The 22158-nt window shown below is 39.4% G+C and overlaps 2 protein-coding genes and 1 pseudogene across 2 annotated transcripts; 2 read left to right on the top strand and 1 right to left on the bottom strand.

Annotated features, from left to right (window-relative positions):
* Nucleotides 1-8928: 8928 nt before the first annotated feature.
* LOC146883643 (uncharacterized) lies at nucleotides 8929-9584 on the top strand. The gene is made up of 2 exons (XM_085666671.1): nucleotides 8929-9182; nucleotides 9227-9584. Exons 1-2 carry the CDS (start codon nucleotides 8929-8931, stop codon nucleotides 9582-9584), a joined length of 612 nt encoding a protein of 203 aa, XP_085522797.1.
* A 5492-nt stretch (nucleotides 9585-15076) lies between these two features.
* LOC146883642 (uncharacterized) lies at nucleotides 15077-17627 on the bottom strand (annotated as a pseudogene).
* Nucleotides 17628-20889: 3262 nt separating this feature from the next.
* LOC146883641 (uncharacterized) lies at nucleotides 20890-21318 on the top strand. The gene has a single exon (XM_085666669.1). The coding sequence runs from the start codon at nucleotides 20890-20892 to the stop codon at nucleotides 21316-21318; it is 429 nt and encodes a 142-aa protein (XP_085522795.1).
* The last annotated feature ends 840 nt before the right edge of the window (nucleotides 21319-22158 follow it).

Genomic DNA, 22158 nt, shown 5'->3' with positions numbered 1-22158 from the left:
TATGTTGTTGAATGAAACACAAATTCATTGTTTAAAACTAAAGTTTTAAAATTTGTAGCGGTTTGAATAATTGACAGAATTTTTATTGATTTGTAACCGTGTAATAAGACCGCTAAAAATGCACTGCTAATAGAAATAATATATATATATATATATATATATATATATAAAGAAAAATATGAACTTTGAATTTTTTTTTAATAAATTTTACGTATTAAATTTGAAATAAAATATAGATAAGATATATGCATAAGTTATCATAAACAAAAACATGACATGAAAAAAAATTTGTATCATATCAATATGAACTATAATAGGAATCAAAATTAAAATAATGAAAGTTATACATAATAAAGTGAAATTATTAATGAAAAAAAAAATACTAAAATTGTTAGATATTTATAGGTAGAGATAAATTTCTTGTTCCAATATCACATGTGCACAAGGTATTTATGTAAGGAGTGAAGCGCATAAAGTTGAATTCACATTCATAATCCCAAAATTTATGAAATTTGTTATCACTCAAACCATATAAGTAAATCTTCTTTTGGGTACTAAACACCAAAAGTTTTCCATTTAATACAATAAAATTTTTTACTACTATTTGAGAAGGATCATTCTCCACCACTCCCATTGCCTTCACTCTTATCTTTAAAATTTTTCTCCATAAAATTGATTCATACTTTGTCAAAACCCATATAGTAAATACTCTCTTTCGCAATCTCACCAAACAAATGGATTAATCTGAATCAATGGTTTTTCCCCATTTAAAAATTCTCATCTCACAGCTTTTGTCATGAGAACCCTTTCTTGCTTCTTTGGGTACCCTTAACATTCTTGATTTTCCATCCTCAAAATTGTATGACATAATGTAAGGTCTGAAATATGGGTTGTTTCTTGTTAAGTAAGCAGAACAATCTAATATAAAATGAATAGCTCTTCTATGACACACATGCATGTCAAATCTTAAATTTCTACTACCATTGAAAAATCCTTCTTTTTCTTTCCACACTTCATCCTTATATACTTTGCAGTCAAAATAAGAAGACCACTCAACTAAATTATCAATAAAGAGATATATCATAAAATTACCATCTAATTCGCATAGAAAACCAATCTTATGATCATAAAAACTGCTATTTTGAATGCGGTCGGGAGTTCGAATAGGTGATGTTGTTGGGTTGATGATATAAAAGTTTACTTCATTCTCACTAGCCATTGAACAAAGAACCAAACTGTTGCTTGAACATAAAATCTTGACACCTCGGATGATGATTCTTCTTCAGGTAAGGGATGAAATTCAATTGGGAGATTGCACCATCGAGTTACTTCAATAGGAGTTTCTGGCTAGATGAAAAAACAAGTGTCGTCCCTCAAGAGTGCATGTTGAGCTTGTTAAGATGCAAAATAAGTTTCTTTTGGAAGCTTTGACAATATCATGCATGTAGACATGAATTCGTATATGACTTTTGCAGGTAATCTAGAGAATATTTCAAAGAAGTTGTCACAAGACAAATTCATTATGAAGATACTAATTGAAGAAAAGTCACAAATCTATGAAGGAAAGATGAAGAGCAAAAGAATATGCAAATATACCTTGACAAATCTACTTTTATAGCAATTTTTTTGAATCTTTAATTTTATTTGTAATATCTCTAATATTTTATCTTTTATCTATTAAAAATAAATATTCATTATTTTCATATTTACAATATATATATATATATATATATATATATATAATACACAATTATTTGATAAATGTTATCTTTTTAGTGTTTAATAATGAAAAGATAACAAGAAAACATATGAATTTAAATAACTAAATTTTAAAATCCTCATTATATTTTTAAACTTTTAAAAGATTAATTTATAATGATTTTGAATTGGAAATATTCATACGATGAACACAAATGTGATATGCTGAAATATCGAATGATAGTTTTCTTGATTATAGTATCTATAATCTTCAATTTCTTTAAATTTGAATCTTTGATTAATATTTATTTTCATATTTAAAAATCTATCTAAAAAAGTTATTATATATAATGATAATATATATATATATATAATATGATAATATAAAAAATAATACGTTAACGTATGAATTTAAATAACTAAATTCTTAAAATTCTGCACCATATTTTTAAATTAAAAAAAAAGTTAAAAATGTTTAAATCTGAAAGATTTCAATCAAAAAAAAAAAAAATTGGTACGAGTTCCTTATTTCTTTTACATTGTATGTAGTATTTTAAAATTATTTTCTTCTAACATCATTTTTAAAGAATGTATCTAATTGAAAATGTATCTATATCTATGAAAAACAATATTTTTTTCTAATAAATTTTGACAGTAATAATTTTGGATACGATTCGGTTGAAATATATTCTCTATATAAATTGTTGAAATTTTGAAGAAAAAAACATACAAATTCTTGTAAATATTTTAAAACAGATTTCAAATCAATATTTATATTTTATGAAAACATTAAGACTTTAGATTATATTTTTAAAGATAAAAAATTAAATAAATATATTATATGGTAATAGTATAACAATGTCCAGCACTAAATATGTATGTCATTATTTTAAATTAATTGTGTTATAGTTATTATGCACTATTTATTTTATATTTTAAAAATTTAAAAGAGAAAATTTTATATAAAAACATTTGTATTATGATATTTGTAGCACCCCATTTGATTAATAAAGCTAATTAAAGGAAATGTCACACAATATAATAAAAGAAACAAGATCAACAGGTATAATGTCACCCTTGTAGATATCCAAGTACTTAAAGGACGATAATGGAGGCACACCACGATGCCGGGTACAAAGTAATGTAAGAGAGTGATAATAATTCAAGTAAATTCCAAGAGAAGACAATACATGGGCCTTAGCCCTAAATGAGAATCCACTAAGTGGGAACCAACCCAGGCGGGCTAAGCAACAGAGTCACCATTTCTCTGTTGAACGCGAAAACCTCTCGCATCTGCTCACATCAATAAATTGATGATCATCGCAAAAGGAGAAGAACCACACGCAAGGCAACCAAACGAGCAAATAGGGTAAGCTAGAGTAGAAAACAACTTATCATGCAGTCACATGCTATTATACCATCCAAGCAGTATATATCATCCAAACATATTATGACTTTTCAAACAATACACTAGACTCAGACTCGACTCATCCAGATACATATAATCTAGTTGGATTCAGCGAATGTTTGCACTTGTGGTGGATTTTCCTGCTCACCCCCGAGCTAAGTGTTACAATGTTTCAATCCCCCCCACACAAGGTTAGCCCTTAATGAGTTTCAGGCCTCCTGCTACTCTCACCACAAGTGTTAGTCCGCTCTAAGTGAGACTAACTAACTCCTTAGAGTGTCAGGATGCAACCTTACCTTGAATCCTTACCAAATTATATAGATGGGCCACCACCATGAACTCCCACTAACAGGGGTCATGGAATTACGTCCCGACCACTAAAGCACTACCATGAGGTCTCACCTAGAGGCTCATGGGTTTACGTACTGACCTCGTACAAATCATACTCAATCAATCAAGAAGTTATTTATCATACATATCAATCTCATGCCAACCTTTATAATCAATCTTAATTTTTTATCACATGTTGAATCTATACCAACTTATTCTTCCCAAAACCCTGAATATGGAACCTCATCTCATACCAATGCCAAGCCACTTTAATACCAACCATCCCAGTCAAATCACACGCCAAGATCATACCAAATCCATCATTCACAATCCATGAACCACATCACTCATACATAGTCATTCATCTCATGCTTTTAGTCATAACAATTAAATTCAAGCAAGTGCCTCTATCTAAGAGCAAAGAAACAACCAAAATAGTCACGCACTTTTGCCCAACTCCTCGCTCAGGCTGAAAGGCCTCGCCCAGGCGAGAGGGACTCTCACTCAGGCAAGATCCTTTCGCCTAGGCGAGAGCTCGACTTACAGGAATAGTAACCTTATGCATATTCTCACTTAGGTGAGACCCCTCTCGCCTGGGCGAGACGTTCGCTCGCTAAAAAATAGTGTGGGTCGCCTGAGCAATTACTCGCGTAAAATAACTTGGGCGAGCATCTGTCAATCTCGCCTAGGCGAGGCAGGCTCGCTTGGGTGAGAAAACCAGTGCTCACCACTATTCTCTCGTGCAACAGTCCAACAATACAACCAAATTAATGCAATAAACATCTCATAAGCTCGCAGCAGCATGCCACCCAAACAAATCATGAAATATCATCAAGCAATCACGAAAAACCACAGATTTAACAAAACCCTAACTTCCCTTACCTGGAAATAAGCTAGCAGAGGGGTTCCTAACTACGAACAGTGAAGTACCGTAGCTCCTATAGCAGTTTATTGAGTTGGAGAATAAATGAACAGAGAAAAACACAGTTACCAAAAGTGACTTTAGATGGACTCAAGACAACGGTGTTATAATAAGGAACGTATTGGATGAGGAACAACTTACGTGGAAAAAGAATGAGTTTGAAAAAGCTTGATGGGGGCCAAAGACCAAACCCTAGGAGAGGTTTGCTGAAACTCTAAGAGAGGGTGAGAGGCTGATTCTGAAAAGTGAAGTGAAAGGGTTAGGGCAGATTAGGGTGTTTGGCTCCCGATGGGTCAGCCCCAAGCCCAACTGATTTGGGGCACCCCTTTTAAAATAGGGCAGAAATGAATTAGTGGGCCTTACATTCTCCCCAACAAGAAAAATTTTTGACCTCGAAAATGAAAAATTACCAGGTAAAAAGATGTGGGTTTGATTTCCTCATATCCTCTTTTAACTCCCAAGTAGAGTCACCGGTCCTTCGATCCCAGATGACCTTGACAAGACTGACCGATTTTCCCCTACGTTCCTCAACTCGACTCTCCTCTAAGGCAATGGGTGGTACTTCCACAGTGAGGTCCTATCTGATCTATATATCCTCAACTTCCAACACATGAGCCGGATTAAACACATACTTCCTCAGCTGCGACACATGGAACACCGGATGAAGGTTCGCAAACTGTGGGGGCAAAGCTATCTCATAAGCCACCGGCCCAATCCTCATAGAGATTTGATAAGGACCAAGAAACTTAGGAGAAAGCTTCCTTGAGCGGAGAGCCCTTCCCACACCAATGGTTTGGGTCACCCTTAAGAACACGTGGTCTCCAACCGCGAACTCCAAGGGTCTCCTCCTACGGTTCGCATAAGCCTTTTGTCTGCTCTGTGAAGCCTACATTCGGTCTCTCACCATTCTCACCTTCTCAGTGGTTTGCTCCAATAACTCTGGTCCAACCAACAGTGCCTCTCCATCCTGATACCAACATAAGGGAGTCTTCCTGCCATAAAGAGCCTCATATGGCGCCATGCCAATGCTCGCGTGAAAACTGTTGTTGTAGGTGAATGCTATCAAAGGCAGTACCTCATCCCAACCACCCAAATGATCCAGTATGCATGTTCTCAACAAATCCTCAAGCGACTGAATCGTCCTCTCAGACTGGCCATCGATCTGAGGATGATAAGCTAAAGTCATGCTGAGCTGCTACCTAAAGCACTTTGTAGCGTCTGCCAAAACCATGAAGTGAATCGTGGATTGTTGTCGGAAACCATACTTGAAGGTACTCCGTGTAACCTCACAATCTCATTAATGTACAACTGGGCCAAATTGGCCATGGACATCCTCAAGTTCATCGCTAAGAAATGAGCACTCTTGGTCAGTCGATCCACTATAACCCAGATGGTGTCGTGCCCTCTAAAAGTTCGTGGCAAATGGGTCACAAAGTCCATCGAGATGATGTCCCATTTCCACACTAGTATCTCTAAGGGCTGTAAGATCCCCCCGGGTCTCTGGTGCTCTACCTTTGCCTTCTGACAGGTCAGACAGGCTGAAACAAACTGTGCCACATCTTTCTTCATCCCCTACCACCAGAAGGTTTCCTTGAGGTCTTGATACATCTTAGTCATGATGCAAGCTAAGACGACTTATATGCCTTTCCTCAAGGATTAACCTTTTCACCTCAACGTCATCAGACACACACACCTTGCCCTGGAACCTCATTATGCTATCATTACCCAAAGCAAAGTCTCTAGCCTCATCTGACCTAAGCTGTTCCCTGACTCTATTCAAACTTGCATCCAACAACTGTCTTTCTCTGACTGAGTCCAAAAAGTCACTAGATATAGTCAGGTTACTATATATAATGAGTCCAGACTCCAACTCCACCTGTAGCTTCATACCCCTGAATTGTTCTAGTAGCTCCACTTCCTTTATCATAAGATGCGCGATGTGCACTATCTTCCTACTCATGACATCGGCTACCACATTTGCCTTCCTCGGGTGATATAGCAGTTCAAAATCATAGTCTTTCAGGAATTGTAAGACCCGTGAAATTAATTAATTAAATAATTAATTAATTAATAAATGCGAGTAAAAAAAGAGCCTTTATGGCATTAATTGTTGGTTTGTGTGATGTAGAAAAGTGCTAGCTCAAATGGTTGAGAGTACTTTGGTTGTGTGAGAGGACTTGGGTTAAGTCCTATGTATGCCAATTATGTGTTATTGTTTTATTATTAATTTTTATTAATATGTATGAGTATGGAATTGATGATGTAAACTGTTTTTGATTGGAGAGTATCACCAAATGTGAATTTGGCATAGTGGTTGTGCTTTGGTCTTATGAGTGGAAGGTCACGGGTTCAAACCTTGGTGGGCAAAGAATAAGCTTTATTTTTGCTAACTATTAGTTGTGGTATGAATGTGAAGGGGTAAAGAAAATCTAGCAGAAGGGTAACCATTAGGTGCTGAAAAATCATCCACTAAGGGACTTGAATAGCCATTAAGCCCACACTAAAGCTAATCCCATTTTATTTTTAAAACTCACCTTAAAGGCACCTATAAAAGCCAAAATATAGGTAAAGGGAAGGGTTTTGGCATTTGTGGTGAACTGCTATAGTGAGAAGCACGAAATTGAGAGTGTGAGCGAATTTTTGGGTGTGCAAGGGCTGAAGCAAGAGGGAGATTGTGAATCAGGGTTTTTGTCTTCTCAAATTTTGATCACTAATTCCAGGTTAGGGGAGCTAAACCCAAAATTTCATGTTGTTGTGTGTATTGTATGTTTTTAATGAAATTATGCGCTGAAATTTGTGATGCACATGATGGAAATTTTGGGTTGTGAATTTGGTACTGTTGTATTTGAATTTTGGACTAAATGCATGAAAAAAAGGGGGTTATACACTGTATATGCGGGAATGGGGTGGAACTTGGAAATTGGGGATTTTATGGAGTCTATATTATGCCAATGTGATGTTAAAAATTGTGTAAATTGATTTGGTATGATCGAATTTTGTTTGGTATGTTTTGTTGTGCGAATTGAGCAAGGTTGGGGTGAATCGAGTGCGTGATCAGTGAAGGAGTCTGCATTTCTCGCTCAGGCGAAGAGGATGGGGTTTGAGCGACACAGACTCTCGCTCAAGCGAGTGAGGTTCGCCTAAGCGAGATAGTGATGGAGTTGCGCGTGTTGAGTGCGACTTCTCGTCTAGGCGAGGATTTTTGGGTTTTGAGCGAACCAGGGTCTCGCTCAGGTGAGACGGCCTCGCCTAAGCGAGATGTCGTAGTCATGTGTTATGTTCTGCTTGCATTTTAGCCCAGGCGAGACTGAATTGGGTGTTTGGGCGAGAGATGATCTCGCCTAGGCGAGAGGATCTCGCCTAAGCGAGATAACGTGATGTGGTTGTTGTTTTAAGCTCGCTCAGGCGAGGTGGGTTAGCCTAACCGAGGCTGAGGGCTTAGCTTGGGCGAGGGTCCCTAGCTTAAGCGAGTTTATGTGAAATTCCATGTTTGTGTGTGCTTGTGTGTATGGTTTGGCTAATTTATCTTAGGTATAGGATGTTTATGCATGCGGTGTGGTGTTTTGGCTTCAAGGACTAAGTCCAATAGGGGTCTGGAATGTGCTCAGTGGTTGGACACATGATGGGCATGGAACTGGTTGAGTTCCCGTCGGCTACTAATGGGCGAAGAGTCCTTAGTATAGTGATTGCTGTGTCGAGCGCACGATGGGCAAGGGACTGTTATGTTCCCGTCGGCTACTATTGGGCGAGGAGTCCATAGTATGGTGATTGCGTGCGTGCCAGGGTCCAAGTATGAGACTTGGATGATTTACTATAGACGAGGAGTTTGTAGGACAGAACTATGAGTGGGATAGGCTCATAGGGTTGGACCACGAATGAGTTAGTTTCGTGGGAGCACAAGGAAGTCCCAAGACCTAGTACATGTATATGACTTATGAAGGACTATGAGGTCATGGTTGGGTTATTTGAAAAGTATGAGAATTTTAGTTATGTTATTTTGGGTTGGGAAACATATTTATTTCACATATATGTTTATAATTTTGTGCATAGCTCACCCTATCTGTGTGTGTATGGCGATGATCGGATAATTTGTTATCCGGGAGCAGATGATTTGACAGGTGAGCCAGGAGATGCTTAGAGACGGAGAGCATGGGCTACTTGGGATTTTGAAAGAAACTTTATTGTTTTGATTTTGATGTAAATATTTTTATGTTGAACTTTAGTAATATTTATATATAACGATATTGTACATTCAGATTATGTATCGTACCCGTTATGGTTTTAATTTTCCCGCATTTTTGGGAAATGGTATTGTATTAAATGTGGTTTTTGTTTTAATTCGAAATTTATGTATTTAAATATTAGTAATATTCCTTAGGGATGTTACAATTGGTATCAGAGCAAAAGTTTTGAAAATATTTTTAAAAAAAAATATTTTGGGGCTAGTGGGGAGTGAGCTTATCAATGTGTTTGTTTGTGGCATGTTGTGTGTTGGATGTGATAAGATGTGTGCGATTTTGTTTCGCTAAGCGATTGATGTTTAACAGTTGTAATGTGGTGTATCCAGGCTATGGCTGCTAACAGGAGGAGGAGGAGTAGTGGTGCTGATGACATCGCTGAGACGATTCACCGGATGGTGGATACGATGCAACCACCCGTAGCAGCGCAACCTAGGACGGCGATTGCACCAATCAGGGTGCCGACCGTGGAGGACTTCTTGCGCCACAAGCCAACTGAGTTCACTGGCAAGGCCTCCCCCGATTTAGCGGATGCATGGCTCCGCAAATGTGAGAAGATTTTCAGAGTGATGAACTGTGAGGATGAGTAGAAGCTGCTCTTTGCTACCTATTTGCTGAATGATGTTGCAGAATATTGGTGGACAAGTATGCAACAACAAATGGAGATATGTCAGTACAGGAGTATGTCAACAAGTTTGAACATCTAGCGAGATACTCCTTGCAAAATATGACTGAGGAATGGAGGTGCTTGAAGTTTGAGCGAGGACTCAAACATGAATTCAAGAAGGTGGTGACGCCTTTGAGAGAGAGAAGATTTCCAGTCTTGGTGGAACAGGCCAAAAGTGTTGAGCACTTGGAGAAGGGCCCTGGTCCTATTGTGAGCCAACATCAGAAAAATGTCGCGAAGGCTAGGCAGATGAAAAAGTCGTACAACCGGCCACAAACATCTCAGGCTCCCACTTGTTACCAGTGTGGCGACCCCACCTGAAGAGGAATTGTCCACAACTGGCAGGCGGAGTAGGAGGGTCAGGCGATCGTCGCAAGTGTTTTATATGCGACAAACTAGGACACTTCGCCAACAATTGCCCAGAGAAGAAGAGTCTTAGCACGAAGAAATCAGCAGCATCGCCAACAAAGCGAGCTAGGGCAGCGGGCAGAGTCTTTGCCCTGACCACCACCGAGGCCACAGAGTCGGGTAATCTTATTCTTGAACCTTGTGTGTTGTTTTGTAAAGTAGTACTAGTGTTGTTTGATTTTGGGCAACCCATTCCTTTATTTCTAATGCGTTTGTGGGGAGATTGAATTTGGTGACACACGATTTGGGATTTGAGTTGCTTGTTTGAACTCCCTCCTCAGGTCAAGTGTGATAAATGAGGTAGAAGTCGGAGCCACCTGCTTTATGATGGTGGCTCATGCAGAAAATCAGTGTGATTCCAGTAGTGGAGGGGTATGCTGATGTATTTCCGGACGAAATACTCGAGTTGCCACCGAGTAGGGATGTGGATTTTTCCATCGATCTCATCTTTGGAGCTAGCCCAGTGTCCATGGCGCCCTGTAGAATGGCACCAGTGGAGTTGGCGGAGTTGAAGAAGGAAATTGAAGATTTGCTTAAGAAAAAGTTCATCCGGCCGAGCGCATCACCCTGGGGAGCACTAGTACTCCTAGTAAAGAAAAAGGACGGCAATTCAAGGTTATGTGTAGATTACCGTCAGTTGAATAAGCTGACCATAAAGAATAAGTATCCACTGCCGAGGATAGATGATTTGTTGGATCAGCTGATGGGAGCCGCAGTGTTCTCTAAGATGGACTTGAGGTCTGGATATCATCAGATCTTAGTCAAACCAGAGGATGTGCAGAAGAGGGTGTTCAGATCATGCTATATATGGGCATTACGAGTATGTAGTGATGCCGTTCGGAGTGACAAATGCTCCTGCTATTTTCATGGACTACATGAACAGGATATTCTGACCATACTTGGATCAATTTGTTGTCGTGTTCATTGACGACATACTGATATACTTTGAGAGTCGGGATGTACATGCAGACCATCTGAGAATGGTGCTGGGAATTCTCAGAGAGCATAAACTGTATGAGAAGCTGTCAAAGTGTGAGTTTTGGCTGGATAAGGTACAGTTCTTGGGCCATGTAATCTCAGCCCAAGGCATAGCGGTAGACCCAGCGAAGATTGAGACAGTGGTGAAGTGGGAGAGACCATAGACAGTTACTGAGGTGAGGAGCTTCTTGGATCTGGCGGGTTATTACAGGCGGTTTGTGGAGGGGTTCTCCAAGATGGTGAGTCCCTTTACTGAACTCACTAGAAATGAGTAGCCTTTCTCTTGGACAGACGAGTGTGAAGTCTATTTTGAGGACATGAAGAGGAGATTAACCACTACACCTATACTAGCTATTCCGGACACAACCAAGACGTTTGAGGTGTACTGTGATGCTTCATACCAAGGTCTAGGTTGTGTGTTGATACAGGAGAAACGGCCTATTGCTTACGCATCTCGTCAGCTGAAGGTACATGAGAAAAACTATCCTACACATGACTTAGAATTGGCAGCGGTGGTTTTTGCTCTCAAAACATGGAGGCACTACTTGTATGGGGCACAATTTCAGGTATTCAGTGATCACAAGAGTTTAAAATACTTGTTTGATTAGAAGGAATTGAATATGAGGCAGAGGCGTTGGATGGAATACCTGAAGGACTACGACTTTGAGTTGTTATACCACCCTGGTAAGGCTAATGTCATAGCATACGCTCTGAGCAAGAAGAAAGCTCATGTGTCAGCTATGATGATTAAGGAGTTAGAGCTGATTGAGAAGCTGCGAGATATGAATCTGGGGTTGGATATGGAGGCAGGTCACATACGGTGCAGCATGTTGAGGATCACTAATGAGTTCCTGGATGAGGTTCGGGTGGAACAGGGTAAGGATCAGGAATTGCAGCATATTATTAGTGAGTTAGGCACAGAGAAGAGAAAAGATTTCAGGATGGATAGGGATGGTATCCTGCGATTCAGAGAGAGGGTGTATGTACCCAACAGTCGGGTATTGAGGAAAATGCTCTTGGATGAAGGGCATAAGAGTCGTCTTAGCATACATCTAGGTATGACTAAGATGTACAAAGATTTAAAGGCGACCTTCTGGTGGACTGGCATGAAAACTGATGTGGCAGATTATGTAGCATCCTGTTTAGTGTGCTAGAAAACGAAAATAGAGCATCAAAGGTCGGGTGGTACGTTGGAGCCTCTTGAGATTCCTCAATGGAAATGAGACAGCATTTCCATGGATTTTGTTACACATCTACTAAGGTCAGTGAGGGGCATGATTCCATATGGGTAATAGTGGATAGATTGACGAAGTGCGCACACTTTCTACCCATTAATTAGAAGATGTCTCTAGATAAACTAGCAGAGTTGTACGTAAGGGAAATAGCCAGATTACATGGTGTGCCTGCTAGTATCATATCAGATAGAGATCCAAGATTTACCTCGAGGTTCTGGCAGTCGTTGCAGAACACTTTGGGCATTCAATTGAAAATGAGCTCGACATATCATCCTCAGACTGATGGCCAGTGTGAGAGAACCATACAGTCTCCGGAGGACTTATTGAGAACATGTGTTCTGGATCACCTTCAGACATGGAGTGATGTGCTACCGCTGGTGGAGTTTACTTATAATAATAGCTATCATTCCAGCATTGGGATGACACCTTACGAGGCCTTGTATGGCAGGAGATGTCGGACACCTTTGTGTTGGCAGCAGGATGGAGAGTCTGTGGTACTTGGTCCAGAGTTCTTACAACAAATTACTGAGAAGGTAAGGGTAATACATGATCGTCTGTGATGGACGTCCTTGGAGTAAGAGAGGAAGGAAATCCATGGAGATTGATGAGGAGAAGATGAAGTGCAGCGGAATTTGGAGAATTAGAGGAAAGTAGCTCTCGGAAATGGAGAATTTGGTGAAGATGAAGAGTAAAAGTGGATCTATGGTATGGAAGGTGGCTAGAGGAGATGAAGGAGAAGGTTAGCCATGTATGCTCTCAAATTAATAGAAGTGTGGAGTGATCTCAAACACTAGCATCTATTAGAAATTCAAGAGTAACCATTACAATATTTGAATGGCTCTATTTATAGGCACATGGCCGGCCAAATGAAGAGAAAATGCAACAAAGATGAAATGCAAATGTAGCTTGGAGAAGAAGCTTGATTGTAGACCATGTGATGTAGTAGATGAGTCTTTATGATGCCAAGTGGCGTATCACACTCTCCTTGACCAAGTCACACACACCATGCTTTCATCACATTCTCCTTGCTTAGTTCATGCTTTACTTGCATCCAAATGGAGAGTTACTCATGCAATTCTCGGCCAAAGGTAGCACATTGGACTCGGCCCAATTGATCCCAAAAAGTATTCTAGCTTTTATTGAAAGTAAAGCCTAAACAATGGCCCAATTTAAAACTAGACTACTTCCTTCATGCATCATCTCATATTTTAGAGATTTCTTTAGCCCATGTGAATAATGTAAAAAGCCCATGATTGACTTAATCATCTTGTGAGAAGCCCATGTGAATCTTTCTTATCATGCTTCTAGTGATTGAGCCTTGATGTGGGCTTGGGCTTGTTGATGCATTTGAGGTTGGGCTTGTTGGGGTCACATCATCCCCTCCCCCGTGAACAGGATTTGGCCTCAAATCTTGGTGGTCACCATCTTCATCAAAAATACCTACAAAAGGTACCAAATCAGTAATGTTGAAAGTAGGATCCACACCATATTCTGGAGGAAGATCCAATTGATAAGCATTATTATTGATCTTTTTGATGATTTGGAATGGACCATCACCTCAGGGACTAAGTTTGGATTTTCTTATATTAGGAAATCTTTCCTTCCTTAAGTGCAACCAAACTAAATCTCCTTCATTAAAAGACCGAACTCTCTTGCCCTTGTTTTTAGAATGAGCAATCTTTTCAACATGGGCTTGAATTTGGTGTTTAACCTTCTCATGAAAATATTTTATGAATTTGGACTTAGAAACCCCTTCTTTATGAACAAAATCAAAAGAAGTTGGAAGAGGTAATAAGTCCAATGGGGTGAGAGGGTTAAAACCATAAACTACCTCAAAGGGTGAGAGTTTGGTGGTGCTATGGACCACTCTATTGTAAGCAAATTCAATGTGGGGAAGATACTCATCCCAAGATTTATGATTCCCCTTAAGCAAAACCCTAAGCAATGTGGAAAGGGATCTATTGACTACCTTGGTTTGCCCATCAGTTTGTGGATGACAAGAGGTAGAAAAAGAAAGTTTTATTCCTAGCCTAGACCACAAGGTCCACTACCACAAAGTTTTATACCCTAAGCAATTTTTTTTGGGTAAACCATGGAGGCGAACCACTTCTCTAAAGAACAACCTTGCTATGTTGCTAACATCATCTACTTTGTGGCATGGTATAAAATGTGCCATTTTTGAAAAACGGTCCACTACCACAAATATAGAGTCAACACCCCTAGAAGTCCTTGGAAGCCCTAGGACAAAATCCATACTTATATCCTCCCAAGGGGTGGAAGCAACAAGCAAAGGAGTATACATCCCTGCAGGCATTGCGCTAGACTTAGCATGCAAACAATTCAAACAACTAGCGCAATGGTTTTGTATTTCCCTTTTCATATGAGGCCAAAAGAATTTCTCTTTAAGCATGGCCAAAGTTTTGGGGACCCCAAAGTGACCCATAAGTGCTCCCTCATGCATTTCTTTGATCAAAAGTTTTCTATGAGAACCTAGAGGAATACATAGGCGGCCTTCTTTGAAAAGATATTCATTTTAGAGATAAAAGCCGCCTTGGGACTTAGTGAGACAATCATGATAAATGGTAGCAAAGAAGGGATCATGAATATACAATTCACATATATTGTCAAATCCAAGAATTTGGGACCCAAGCTTGGCTAAGAGAGTATATCTCCTTGATAGTGCATCAGTCTCCACATTAGCTTTCCCTTTCTTGTACTTGATAACATAAGGGAATTGTTCCAAGTACTCAACCCACTTTGCATGCCTTTTATTCAATTTGTGTTGGCTCTTCAAATACTTGAGAGTTTCATGATCACTATGGATAATAAACTCTTTTGTCACAAGATAATGTTCCCAAGTATGAAGAGCTCGCACAAGAGCATATAGCTCTTTCTCATAGGTGGGATAGTTACGAGAAGGATCATTTAGTTTTTCACTAAAATAGGCAATTGGATGGCCTTCTTGTAACAAAACCACACCTATTCCCACCCCAGAAGCATCACATTCTAGCTCAAAGGTTTTCTCAAAATTTGGAAGAGCAAGACTGGGAGCTTGGGTGAGCCTAGTCTTGATATCATCAAAAGCCTTTTGTTGTCTTTCACCCCACTCAAAAGATATGTCTTTCTTAACAAGTTCATTGAGGGGTGAAGCAATGGTGGAGAAGTTGGGGACAAATCTTCTATAAAAACTTGCTAATCCATGAAAACTTCTAATGTCCTCAACATTCTTTGGCACAGGCCATTCTTGAATGGCCTTGATTTTTGCGGGGTCAACACGCACCCCACTCTTATTGACCACAAATCCCAAAAACATGACACTATCTACATAGAAAGTGCACTTGTCAATGTTAGCATAGAGTTGGTGGTCTCGGAGAAGAGATAACACAACTCTAAGATGACCCACTTGAAGCTTAGAACTTGTACTATACACCAAAATGTCATCAAAATAGACAACAACAAACTTGCCTATACAATCTCGCAAGACATGATTCATTAGGCGCATGAATGTACTAGGAGCATTGGTTAGACCAAAGGGCATGACTAACCATTCATATAGACCAAATTTTGTTTTGAAAGTAGTTTTCCACTCATCACCTTTTTGAATACGAATTTGGTGATAACCATTTTTGAGGTCTATTTTTGAAAATATTTGTGCTCCATGTAATTCATCCAACATATCATCTAGTCTTGGGATTGGATGCCTATATTTTATGGTGATGTTGTTGATAGCCCTACAATCACAGCACATACGCCACTTTCCATCTTTCTTGGGCACCAACAACACAGGCACAGCATAAGGACTTAAACTTTTTTGAACCCATCCCTTGTCCAGCAACTCATTCACTTGAGTTTCTATCTCCTTGGTCTCAATTGGATTTGTCCTATAGGCGGGTCTATTAGGAAGACTTGCCCTTGGGACAAAATCAATTTGGTGCTCAATCCCTCTAAAAGGTGGGAGACCATGAGGGTCATCCTTTGGAAAAATATCTTGAAATTCATGAAGGAGAGCACGAATGGAAGGAGGTAGATCCTTAAGAGAAGGATGTTTAAGACAAGTAAGGATTGCTTGACAAAGTAAGAGGAAGGGAGGTTGCTCATTATGAAGAGTGTGCAAAAGAGTTTTATAAGTTAAAAGAACTTCATGAGCAACATCCTTAGAAGAAGAAAATTCCTCTACCTTTGTCTTGTCCTTAGAATCTTTAGAAGCATTACAATTCTTGGAACTCTCTTCCTCTCTCCTAGCTCGCATTTGAACTTAATCACTAGCAACTTGGCTAGGAGTGAGGGGATGCAACACAAAAGTTTTTGAATGATGTTGGAGGGTGATCTCATTGGTGTTGCCATTGTGTAAGGTTTTATGATCAAATTGCCAAGGCCTCCCCAAGAGAATATGGCAAGCTTCCATTGGGATTACATCACATAAAACTTTATCTTTAAATTTGCCAATGGAGAACTTGACTTTCACTTGATGTTCAACTTTGAGATCCCCATCTTCATTAAGCCAATGAAGTTTGTAAGGTTTGGGATGGGGTAACAAAGTCAAATTCAACTTCTCAACCAATCTTGTGCTACAACAATTGCAACAAGATCCATTATCAATGATTAAAGAACAAATGTTTTTCAAAACCTCACATCTTGTGTGGAAAATATTTTCTCTTTGATCATTGATAGGAATGCTAGGTTGGTTATTGAGAAGCCTCCTAATCATCAAAAGTTTCCCTTCATTTGGATATGAATGTTCTTGAGAATCACTAGAATGAGAAGTGTCGGAGTCACTTGAAGATGACTCCTCTTGGCTAGTGTAGAGGTCTTTGCCCTTAAGCACAATGGTGCGTTTGGTAGGGCATTGAGCGACTACATGACCTCTACCTAGACACTTGAAACATTTGATGTCACTACCTCTTTTGTTGGTGCAAGATTCACCCTTGTCACTTACCATTGTAAGGCTCTTAAGAGTGGACTCTTTTTCTTTTGAAAATTCTTTCTTTGGAAAATCACTTTTAGAAAAAGAGAGAGAATCCTTGCAAGAAGGACGTCTCAAAAGTTGTTGGTCCACCTTGATGCTCATTTGAACAAGATCATTAAAATTGCGGTAGAGGAGCAATTCAACTTTATCTCTTATGTTGTAATTGAGTCCACTTAAGAACCTAGCAATGGTAAGTTCCTCTTCTTCTTCAATTTCAGCTCTCATGATGTAGAGCTCCATCTTTTGTCTATACTCTTCTATAGACATAGATCTTTGTTGGAGCCTTTGGAGCTTGTCCAAGAGCTCTCTTTTGTAGTAGGAGGGAACATGGCGGGCATGAAGGGCTTCCTTAAGATCATTCCAAAACTCAATATCATGTAGCCCCTTTCTCCTTCTTTGGAGGACTAAGGAAGTCCACCAATTAAGAGCATGCCCTTGAAAGCTAAGAGTAGCTAGAGACACACGCCTCTCTTCCTCCACAACATGACTCTCAAACAATTGTTCTACTTTGGCAACCCAATCAAGAAAAACCTCAACATTATCCTTTCCATAAAAATGAGGCAAATCAATTTTGACTTCCTTTGGGTGAGGAGGTATGCGCCTTTGCCTTCTTACACGAGGTGATTGTCTAAGGTTAATGCGCTCATCTTCCTCCTCTTCAAAATCATACTCATGCCTTGAAAGGGCACGAGAAGGCCTAGGAGAGGCACGGGTATTATGGTTGGGAGAGGTAAGTTGATTGGCAATTAATTGAAGATTGGCTTGCATGGAAGCCATTTGTGTGGAGGTTGTTTTCATCATGTTGTTGATGTTGGGTACTAGCACGAGTAGCCCTTCTAGTGCTCATGGTGATTGAAAGAACTTAAAACTTTAACAAAATGGTGAAAGAAGAAACCAAGCACAAGTAGACCTCCATGTTAGGCGAGGTGAGTCTAAAAGACTTCTTAAGTACCAAGGCAAATCCTTGCCAAGATGTACTTGCAAAAGGTTTCAAAGATCACACAATTGTTTAAGGCTAAGTAAATAGAATCACTTGAGGCACTAAGCACTAACGAACACAAACAAGACTTAAAGAAAAGAAAAGACTAACACTAAAAACGGACCCCTAAATGGCAAAAATTTTAGAGACTTTGGTCTCACAAATTTAAACCACTAAGCGTCTAACTATGCGGCCTAAGAAAGCACTCAGAACTTTCAACACACTCACTTACTAAAACGTTGCACTAGAATATGAAAAAGGTTCTACTTAGGAGATGGGATTGAACACCTTTGGTTCCCCAAGACACCTAAGTAGGCCATGGATACAATGGAATGTTCAAAGCAAAAGAAATTGATGCACAAGTTTTGGTACAAAGTGAAGCAAACGAGAGCAAATTGGATGCTAGAAAATAAGATTTTAAGGCTTTTTGGAGAACCAATAAAATGCCTTAGAATGCTTCAATTGTACCAAAAAGAGGTGTCCAAATTATACACAATTAAAGAACTAAAAGGTGTTGCTAAAATGAGGTCCAAAATGTATTATCCTAAGAGCAAAAGAGGCTTTGGTAGCCTTTGTATATGACCAAATTCAAGCACCAAAGTGTGTAAAAGTATCCTTTGCAGCACCACACTACTACAACATCCAAAAAGAGCAACCAAATCTGCAAAAGAGTGAAAGAAAGAAACAAAACAAACTATGGCAAGCAAACTAGTTAGCACACACTCTCTCAAATGAATAGGCTCAAAACTCTCAAACTCTCAAAGGTGAGGAGAAGGCAATCATATAGAAAACACACAAGCTAAAATTCTACTTCAATATCCAACACCTAAGATGCTACCATATCATACAACCCATTCTAAACTCCGTAGCATCATTAATCAACCAAAATCGAGAAACAATTAGATGAACCCAAACAAAAGAGAAAGCAAGAAAAACTAATTAGAAATGCTAAACCAAAAGAGAATTGAAATGAAACATGACTAGAAAGAGGTTCAAGAAGTGACAAGCAAAAAATTAAAGGCTGGAAAATAAAAACAAGCACTACAAAAGGAACCTAGAAAGGCACTAGAATAGATGAAAACAGCAAAAACAGCAAAACAAAAGTGCTCAATCATATGGCTGAAGTACTCATTGCAAAGCAGTAGCAAATGAAGTGATGAATTGACTTCCAAAGCAAATCAATAATGAAGCAATATAGAGTACAAACTCAAGCCAAAATTTAGGTGAAAACGAGCACTAAAAACACACAAACACGCACAAAACAACAATGGAACAGTGAAGTTTCGGAAACTGCAGTGCCAGAAAACGGAAATATGAGCCTCAACTTGCGTGATTTTTCATTTTTTTTTACTCAACATTTTTGAATGATTCTTTTTTTGTATTTTTCATCTGGATGTTAAATAAATGAGGCAAAAATGAGATTGAATTTTGGTGCACTGAGTTACTCACAAAAAATCAAAAACAGAGACTGTGCGTGCAGTGATTTGGTAAAGAACAGAAGAAAATTGGAGCAGATTTGCTCTCTGAAAATGTAGGAGATGTTCTATGGAAAGCATATCTAAAGAACTTGATTATGAACTGAAATCAAGCATGAATCATAGAAGAACATCTTAGACACACAAAAGCATAATCCAATCGGTGAAATGGATGAAAAATAGTGAGGATTCAGGCCTTAACCATCCACACACTTCCTTGGAGGATCATAGTGTTTTGGCTGTGAGATGTGGCTCGGAAACTCAAACAAATCAGTAAGCAATGAAATTAAACGGTGGAAAAGATGAATTAAAGCACAAACAAAGCATAGAACATGACTTAAAAATAACTGGAATGATAAAATGCAAAAAAGGACTGAATTCACCGAATAAAAATGTAGAAAACTCAAGAACCAAAGAACAAGTGCTGGAAAAACGAAAATGGAACCTAAAAATAGATTTGCACCAATGAAGCAAGGAGTACTACAAGATGAATCAATGGAGATTCATGTAGCCTCAATGTCAAACGGTGGAGAACATAAAAAACATGAAAAAAAATAGCAGCAAAAGTGAAGAAAACAGTGGAGAAGAGAGACAAAACGGAAATTGAAAGAGGAGACAAGTATGCACCAAGAACCTTACCCAAACCAAGAGGATGGATGCATCAAAGGCTTGAATGGCTCTAGATACCAATTGATGGATGTCCTTGGAGTGGGAGAGGAAGGAAATCCATGGAGAATGATGAGGAGAAGATGAAGTGCAGCAGAATTTGGAGAATTAGAGGAAAGTAGCTCTCGGAAATGGAGAATTTGGTGAAGATGAAGAGTAGAAGTGGATCTATGGTATGGAAGGTGGCTAAAGGAGATGAAGGAGAAGGTTAGCCATGTATGCTCTCAAATTAATAGAAGTGTGGAGTGATCTCAAACACTAGCATCTATTAGCAATTCAAGAGTACCCATTACAATATTTGAGTGGCTCTATTTATAGGCACATGGTCGGCCAAATGAAGAGAAAATGCAACAAAGATGAAATGCAAATGTAGCTTGGAGAAGAAGCTTGATTGTAGACCATGTGATGTAGTAGATGAGTCTTGATGATGCCGAGTGGCGTATCACACTCTCCTTGCCCAAGTCACATGCACCATGCTTCCATCACATTCTCCTTGCTTAGTTCATGCTTTGCTTGCATCCAAATGGAGAGTTACTCAAGCAATTCTCGGCCAAAGGTAGCACATTGGGCTCGGCCCAATTGATCCCAAAAGGTATTCTAGCTTTTATTGAAAGCAAAGCCTAAACAATGGCCCAATTTAAAACTAGACTACTTCCTTCATGCATCATCTCATATTTTAGAGATTTCTTTAGCCCATGTGAATAATGTAAAAAGCCCATGATTGACTTGATCATCTTGTGAGAGGCCCATGTGAATCTTTCTTATCATGCTTCTAGTGATTGAGCCTTGATGTGGGCTTGGGCTTGTTGATGCATTTAAGGTTGGGCTTGTTGGGGTCACATCAGGATGCGTGCAACTCAGAGTCGGCAGAAATCCTACGTAGATAAGAGGAGGAGGCCACTCGAGTTTGAGGCTAGTGATGTCGTGTTCCTCAGAAGCAGGTATTGGGAGAGCATTGAAGTCAAGGAAGTTGACTCCTCGATTCATCGGTCCATATCAGATTACGAGGCGAATTGGACCGGTGGCGTACGAGATTGCATTTCCACCTCATTTGGCGAACTTGCACAATGTCTTCCACGTATCACAATTGAGGATGTACGTGGCGGATCCTACACATGTGTTGGAGCAGGATGATGTCCAAGTGCGTGAGAATCTGACTTTGGGAGTTGGACTGGTGAGAATTCTAGATTCTCAAGTCAAACAACTCAGAGGGAAGGAGATTCGGACTGTGAAAGCTCTCTGGGACGAGGCAACCCAGGAGATGACATGGGAGATGGAGGACCTCATGAGGAAGTCTTATCGTCACCTTTTTGCTGGTAAGTCTTATTTTCGTGGACGAGAACTTTAAAAGGTGGGGGTAATGTAAGACACGTGAAATTAATTAATTAAATAATTAATAAATTAATAAATGCGAGTAAAAAAAGAGCCTTTATGGCATTAATTGTTGGTTGGTATGATGTGGAAAAGTGCTAGCTCAAATGGTTGAAAGTACTTTGGTTGTGTGAAAGGACTTGGGCGAGGGTCCCTAGCTTAAGCGAGTTTATATGAAATTCCATGTTTGTGTGTGCTTGTGTGTATGATTTGGCTAATTTATCTTAGGTATAGCATGTTTATGCATGTGGTGTAGTGTTTGGGCTTAAAGGACTAAGTCCAATAGGGGTCTGGGATGTGCTCGGTGGTTGGACACATGATGAGCATGGAACTGGTTGAGTTCCCGTCGGCTACTAATGGACGAGGAGTCCTTAGTATGGTGATTGCATGTGTCGAGCGCACGATGGGCAAGGAACTGTTATGTTCTTGTCGGCTACTTTTTGGCGAGGAGTCCATAGTACGGTGATTGCGTGCGTGCCAGGGTCCAAGTATAAGACTTGGATGATTTACTATAGACGAGGAGTCTGTAGGGCAGGACTATGAGCGAGATAGGCTCATAGGGTTGGACCACGAATGAGTTAGTTTCGTGGGAGCACAAGGAAGTCCCAAGACCTAGTACATGTATATGACTCATGAAGGACTATGAGGTCATGGTTGGGTTATTTGAAAAGTATGAGAATTTTAGTTGTTATTTTGGGTTGGGAAACATATTTATTTCATATATCTGTTTATAATTTTGTGCATAGCTCACCCTATCTGTGTGTGTATGGCGATGATCGGATAATTTGTTATCCGGGAGCAGATGATTTGACAGGTG

Source organism: Vigna unguiculata, chromosome 9 (assembly GCF_037176805.1).
Source record: "Vigna unguiculata cultivar grain cowpea cultivar isolate G323 ecotype 2 chromosome 9, ASM3717680v1, whole genome shotgun sequence".
NCBI classification, from domain to species: domain Eukaryota; kingdom Viridiplantae; phylum Streptophyta; class Magnoliopsida; order Fabales; family Fabaceae; genus Vigna; species Vigna unguiculata.
This window is presented reverse-complemented; position numbering and strand designations above follow the sequence as displayed.

Bases quoted from the DNA above. Each gene is read 5' to 3' on its own strand.
- LOC146883643 (XM_085666671.1), top strand. From the start codon at position 8,929: ATGGCTGCTAACAGGAGGAGGAGGAGTAGTGGTGCTGATGACATCGCT. The intron at 9,183-9,226 runs GTAGAAGCTGCT...ATGATGTTGCAG, and splicing joins GTGATGAACTGTGAGGATGA to AATATTGGTGGACAAGTATG.
- LOC146883641 (XM_085666669.1), top strand. From the start codon at position 20,890: ATGTCGTGTTCCTCAGAAGCAGGTATTGGGAGAGCATTGAAGTCAAGG.